This window comes from Limulus polyphemus, unplaced genomic scaffold, assembly GCF_000517525.1.
Source record: "Limulus polyphemus unplaced genomic scaffold, Limulus_polyphemus-2.1.2 Scaffold3139, whole genome shotgun sequence".
NCBI classification, from domain to species: domain Eukaryota; kingdom Metazoa; phylum Arthropoda; class Merostomata; order Xiphosura; family Limulidae; genus Limulus; species Limulus polyphemus.
The window spans coordinates 106,852-114,323 of NW_013668749.1; the positions used below are offsets into that span (position 1 = coordinate 106,852).

The 7,472-nt window shown below is 30.0% G+C and overlaps 1 protein-coding gene across 2 annotated transcripts in view; it reads left to right on the plus strand.

The window, feature by feature from the left end:
• LOC106468734 (1-phosphatidylinositol 4,5-bisphosphate phosphodiesterase classes I and II-like) overlaps positions 1-7,472 on the plus strand; it is a 94,562-nt gene that overhangs the window by 82,087 nt on the left and 5,003 nt on the right. Inside the window, exons 12-17 of one of the 2 annotated variants that reach the window (XM_022397095.1) lie at positions 3,125-3,209; positions 3,620-3,900; positions 4,056-4,146; positions 4,718-4,802; positions 5,259-5,331; positions 6,174-6,225. In XM_022397095.1, coding sequence (XP_022252803.1) covers positions 3,125-3,209; positions 3,620-3,900; positions 4,056-4,146; positions 4,718-4,802; positions 5,259-5,331; positions 6,174-6,225 — 667 coding nt within the window. Of the gene's footprint in view, positions 1-3,124; positions 3,210-3,619; positions 3,901-4,055; positions 4,147-4,717; positions 4,803-5,090; positions 5,160-5,258; positions 5,332-6,173; positions 6,226-7,472 lie in introns of those variants that run through there. The other variant, XM_022397096.1, reaches the window with a different exon arrangement.

Here is a 7,472-nt window from a genome sequence, read left to right on the forward strand (position 1 = left end):
AGTACGAAAGTAGTAGTACGTTTAGTTAACTAAGTAGTAGAATTACTAAAACAACAACAAACGAATACTAACTAGGTACGTAAAGACTACTCTACGTACGTACCTACTATATATATATATATATATATATAGGCCAAAATAAGCAATATAATCAAGAAGGATCTCCATCTAGAAAAGCGATACAAGTCAAGTGCATACAAGCTGCTTCCATGACATATCTGTTTGTAACCATCACATACTTGAAGCAGCTGGAGAATGAAGTGGGTATTCATGCTATTTCATTTGAAGACATACCAATCAAGTTGCCAGAAAGAGCACTTATGGATTTCTCTCCAATCAGACTGCTCATGCAGTTTCTGGAAAACCATAATCCTAATAAACTATTATGAATTATCAAAAGTCAGGGAGAAGTGGTGTACTTTGGACAAAACAGTTGTATGATATAACCTTTCAAGATGCACATTTATCAGATAGAGCATGACCAGACATAGTGACATGGACTGTAGTAACATACTCTACCTCTATAAATCTCGAGGTATTTGAACTAAAAGAATATGTGCAGGATATACTAATCATACGTCATGTATGTGCCTTAATTTGGTTGATACAGAATTTAAATAGTGTTACTAAATGTATCTCAGATGAATCATTTCAACAGTATGGATTAGGTGTAGTTAGTAGTTAATATGCCCAGACTATGAATTTGAGGGTTCTTGGTTTGCATCCTGGGAATAATTTCAACATGTGTTGGGTGTGACTATATTAATGTCCCCAGACTATGAATCTGAGAGTTCTTGGTTTGCATCCCATTGCTGCAAAAGCATGCCTTTGTTTAGCTTGATGTGAACATTTTAAACAAACTCATAAACAATATATCATTAATGCATTATTCAAATTCATATTATGATTAACAATCTTCAGAAAGATGACAAGATATAAAGATCAAAAATACTAACACTATGATGTATCTAATATTGATTCATAGATTATATTTGTTGAAATGAGCAAAAGGTACTTGTATCTATAGTAATTATGATGCTATCATAAAAACATCTGAACAGACTAATCATGATACTGCTAGAATCACATTATAGCTAGAAATTTTATAGGGTACTGTACACTGCAAGTGCTTCACTGTAAGCACTTTAATGATAATGTACTACATTGAACAAACACTCATAATGATAATTCAGCACACTTACCACTAATTAAACACTGGTAGTGATAATGTAATGCACTTAACATTTATGAAACACTACAAATGATAATGTAGTACACATAACATGGTAATAATCATCATTTAGTGCCTTTAACAAGGATTAAACACTAGTAATAATAATGTAATACACAAAAGAATTAAACATTAGTGATGATAATGTGATAAAGTAATATACTTACAATTGAATAAGCACTGATAATTATAATTTAGTGCACATAACATTGATCAAACATTGGTAGTAATAATGTAGTGCATTTAACACTGATTAAACACTGGTAGTGATAATGTAGTACACTAACACTGATTAAACACAGAAATGATAATGTAGTACACTTAACACTGATTAAATATTGGTAATAATAAGGTAATAAACTACTCTGAATAAGCACTAGTAATAATAACTTAGTGCACTTAATATCAATTAAACACTAGTGATGATATAATGTAATACATTTAAACTCAGTAAACACTAGTAATGATAATATAGTGCATTTAACATTTATTGAACACTAATAATTATAATGTAGTATACCAAACATTGATTAAACACTGATAACGATAATGCAATACATTTAACACACTGTTTATCTACCAGTAATGATAATATAATACACTTAATACTACTTAAACAATAATTATAAAATCATAATATTCTAAGTACTACTTAGAAACTGATAATTGTAACTTTAAACATTAGTAATGGTATGTTCTTATTACACTGGACACAATTTAAAATGCTAGTAATGGTGAGATGATACACAGAATATTCCTTAAGCATCAGTAATGATATTTATATATATATATATTACTTTAAAAACTGGTAATGGTGATGTAATACTCTGTTAAATGTATAATGATTTTAGCAGTTGAATACTCTAACAGAATTACTGAAACCTTAAGAATGATATTCTAGGTCCCTTTCTGCTTTAGGCTCTACTTCCACCATCATTAATCATGTTCGGTCTGATGGCCATTGTCACACACTATTGCTAAACACATTAAGTGGCATTGTAACAAGTTTCTGTGAAGGATGTCAAGATTAACCTTAAAACAAATGTTGACAAACTTTCCACAGATCCTCCATTAAATGAGACATCAGCTTCCAAGACTGCATTTAAGGTACAAAGGTTTGATCATGCTTAACTGAAGGACAGCTTGACAGGTCAAATAGGATATTGCTGGGATTTCAATTTGTTTAGCCATCTCTCTCAGCTGTTGATTTTGAGGTGTGGATAGAATCTTGTTAGTTTTTGGCTTGTGAGCCTTTGTCAGCTTTGTAACCTTGTTTATTATTCTTTTAATTGTATTGAAAAGATATACCCAACTTCTTTACGATAGCTATTTGAATAAAAAGGTTTATATTTTTTTATCATAGTCTTTATTTTGAGGACTTAATTTAGAATGTGGTTTTGGAATTTGTTCATGACTTAAATGCTTTGTTGTGTGAGTTTTTCAATTTCCTTGAAGTACAAGAAGGCTTTGTGCTTCTTCAAAATATTGTGTCGTTTGATTCTACATCATGTAACTATATAAAATTATCTTTCCATAGTAAGGTCTGTGAATATATTGCACTGTCTAATAGTTAGAACTTCACCTTGAATCAAATATGTAAATGTTAAACAATTTATATGTGTTTCCATGAGTTGTATTTGTAGCACACAACACTGTATCACAATGTGCAAATCACTCTTATAAACTCTTGTGTTTCATTATCAACACAGTGAAGGTTTTAGATTTTAGTTAGGTTTGAAATTCGGTGTTGAATTAAACTGTTTTCTACTCCTATTTAATATTAAACATTTTACTGTAATACAAGTTATTTTTAGTAGTTTAATAAATTAAAATATATATTTTCCAGAATTTGGTTATGTAAAATTTCATGATGAACCACCTTTCTTATTTCAGTTAAAACCAGGTCACCCTCTACCCTCACCTAATCAGTTGCTCAGAAAAATTTTAATTAAAAATAAAAGAAAACGATACTCCTTAGGTAAGAATTTCATACTTTTTCTTGCATTTTTATAGTTAATTTGGAAATACAGTAAATGTAATATTAATAATTTTTCTATGTCCATTGTTATAAAATTCAGAAAATATAACTAGGAGTCTCTTTCTATCAAGGGTTTGAATTATTGCTCATATTATGGCTTAACTTTGAGGCCTAAAACATGAATGAATAATTTTATAGCTTCAATGATAATATAGTGCCTTTCATATGATGCAGCAGTACATCTTAGTGTCTTTTGCCTTTATAGACTTTTTAATAACTTGTTAAACTGTTACTTAAAAAACAGAAATATTTTAGCAATTCTAATTTATTTTTTGGAAATAATTTTTATAAATAACGTATTTTATGTATAAAATTTTAAAATTCTATCTTATTTGAGGACTTATTTTTAGAACAAAATAATGTACATCATGAAGAAGAAGAATCATCATTTTCTCTCTCACCTGAACACATCCTCCCAGCCCATAATGATGGCTTAGAAAACCTAGACCTTGATATAACTGGAATTATCCATCAAGAGAATAATGAAAAGATAATCTCTCTTATGAATTCTTCAGTAGAAAGAACTGAAAGCAACTCTTCAAAGATTGCAAGTTTTCATTGCATTAGGGAAGACAGCATTCTTGATTCTGGTGGAGAAGATGATGAAAACCATTATCGACAAACAGAAGAGGTACTCCTGTATTTTCATGTCTAATTTTTTTCACATCCCAATGGTAGTTTTCTTTTTCATAATTACTTATTAGAACAAATTTTTGTTAGTCTTTTTTTCAAAATTATTTAGAATTTAAATACTTGTAAACTAAACTCAGAAACAATTATTTTCAGGGTACAAAAGAATCTGAAGCTGGAGCTGAGATGTCAGCACTTGTTAACTATGTTCAACCTGTACGCTTTTACTCCTTCGAACATGCAGAAAGTTAGTTAAGTTTAATGAATTTGTTTGTTGTTGTTCAATGATTAATATTTTGATATATCAAACATTATCTGATACTTTTAAAGTTATTAATATTAAACTTTTATTTGAGACTTAGAATGATGGTAGCTAAATTGATAGAATTAGTATTTTAGCTTGTATAAAATTTCATTTTATTACAAATATTTAGCTTATTATATTTAAACATATATGAAATTCTGTAAAATTTATTTCAAAATACAAGATATATAATTAGAAAAAGATTTGAAAATAAAAGATTACAGGTATTTTTAGCGGAACATAACATTAATTTTAAACATTTATTACAGTCACACTATGTATAATTATATCATAATAAAACTATAATATACTAAAAATGCTTTGTTAGTTAATGTTTTTCCATACTGGCTTGAATATTCTTGTCACAAAGACATTTAATATTTAGTAAAAATATAACCAAACATTATATATAAAACAGAAATACATCTGTCAGAGGGATGTTGAGACTCAAGTTTGTTGTTTCTTTGTAATGATGGAACTGTGATATTTGACAACAAAGCTTATTGCATTTTAGGAAGAAATCGGTGCAATGAAGTGTCTTCCTTTGTTGAGACTCAAGCAACAAACCTTCTGAAAGAACATCCAGTAGAATTTGTCAAGTATCCTTTTAACATAATATTTCAAGTTTCTAAACTGATGCATGTATGTACACTTTTTAATTATTTCCCTCTATTTATTTTAAGGATACAAATTAGTTGCCACTTCTAGAAGGACATAACACTAACCACATTCTCATATTCTGTCTTAGATTTATATTAATATAAAGGTTACTGAAACAGGAAAGCACTGGAGGTGCATCACAAGAAATATGCAGAGCTCTATTTGATTCTAACTCATGGTTTGGTGTGTTGAACATTCTCTTTAACCATGAATTATTTACTTTTCAGATTAATAAAAGGTTCATACATTTAGTATTGAAATTCAAGGTCTAACGTTAAGTCTGTAGAAGAAAGATGATACAATCTGCCTTACAAAACGTAAATAAAATACAATGAAAGCCTTATGTGTGCATTTTTATTATTTTTTGACAAAGAATACTTAACTATATTGAACAGTTATAACAAACGGCAATTAAGCAGAATTTATCCACGAGGAACAAGGGTAGATTCCAGCAATTATATGCCTCAGGTATGGTACTTCTTAACTATTTGAGGGCAAGATACAAGGGAAGCCATTAACAACAATTTGTGGGACTGGAAAACATACATTTGAATGTATTTAGCCATTGTTGTTAAACTCTTTTTTTTTTTACCAGTGTCTCTATACATCTAATGTTAGGTGTATCAGTTTCTATATATCTCAGTACCAGTAAGTCCACAATCCTAGTCATGTGAATAAACAAGGTTATGATACACATCTAAATTTTGAGTGAATGTCCTTCATCAGGTTGACTGTCTGACAGGATGCAATGTTTGAGTAGATGTCCTTAATGGGACTTGACTGCCTGATAGAATGCAATATTTTGAGTGAATGCTCTTCATTAGGTGTGATTGTCTGTCAGAATGCAATGTTTCAAAAATAAATGGCCTTCATCAGGCTTAACTGCCTGACAGAATGCTGGACAGTCAAATCTGACAAAGGGCATCCACTGAAAATGTTATTGAATAAAAACTTGAACCTAGTTTTATCTCCTAATCTTGTTCATTGATATGCATTTCCTTTTCTTCCAAATCTTGTTGAATATTATTAATACGAGAAACCCCACTTGCAGTGGTTGTTTGTGATGACTAAATTATGAATACTATCAAAATTAACAGATACATATTAGCTCTGGAATTTTAAAGATATTTATTAAAAATGTGCAACATAAAATTGTTATTTTTGCTTTAATTGTAATGTGTTATGACCTCCAAGCTGTCTTTAGCTTTAGGACATCCAGCATCTAACAAATAATGAGCCAGCACTACTTGCCTGTATGTAGATCATCTGTAAACTTCCAATATATGAATACTCTCATAATTTTGTTTCAGGTATTTTGGAATGCAGGCTGTCAGATGGTGGCTCTTAATTTCCAGACACTTGGTAAAATATTATTTTAATATTTACAGTCACAAATATGGTAATGTTGTTTGTAAATGCATTATTTATATTAATATTGTAAAATGAGTTGGTATATGTCAGGGTTTTAGTATACGAGTGCTGAGGATTCTTCCATATTAGGTATCTGACTTGTTGGCGATAAATTCGACAATAAAGAACAGCACACAATCCACTTGTTTTAAAATAATATATTCAGAACAAGTCAAACTATGTACAAAAATTATTTACACCATGGATATGGTTGTATCTCAAACTCTAAATGATTCTCCTTTTCTTGTCAAGAGTCTACTTAGGCTAATTCAATTACTTTAGAATTCAATTGACAAGACGAATTATCTTTTTCTACTTTTATCACAACAGTATCAGTGAATAATTCACTTATGCTACCCTGTGAGTTACAACAGTTGTATCTCGAACCTTAAATAATTGTCTCCTTTCGTTAAAGTCCACACAAGAGGTTGAATTACTGTAGAACACCCTTTGACAAGACAAATTATTCTCCTTATCTCTATTAAATGAAGTTAATTATTAAAATATATAATTAATTATCAGGGGTGTTCGAAGATTAATCAGTCCTTCTTCGCCCTGCTCAAGGATTAGGAAGTAATATGAACTTAGTATAAGGAAGTAGAAAGGACTTAACTGATTAGGTAAATAATGAAAATTGGTCTACATGCGAAGCAAATACCCTGATCAATTTTATAAAATAAAATAAACGGCTGATTTAGGACTTGCGCTCGTTTGGTCGCCGCTATTTATATGTTGATTACTGAGGTCTACATAACTTTCTCTAAAGTGCGCGAACAGTGCTAAATTAACAATGCTCACTTAAAGATAACGGGAAAAATACTAGAGATTCGAGTAACGTAACGTCAACAATATTAGTAAAAGCCTCTACAACAATGAATTGCAAACACAGTGTACCACTCTTACCAAGTTACGTAACAAAACTCGTCATAACTATCGCCTTTAAAATGAATAACTTTTAACTATCTTGTTATGAAAAAACTAAACAGTCATTAAATATTAACTCACAAAATACATTACATAATAACGCCTGTACTAAACAGTATATATGTGTATGTGTTGTATATATATATATACATTTTAATAGATTTTATGGTCACTATGAGAAAAACCTATACACTGGATAGGTGAAGTGAATAAAAAGAACAAGTATAACCCAATGACACATGTTGATCAAAGTGTAGATTGAACTGGTCCTCCCT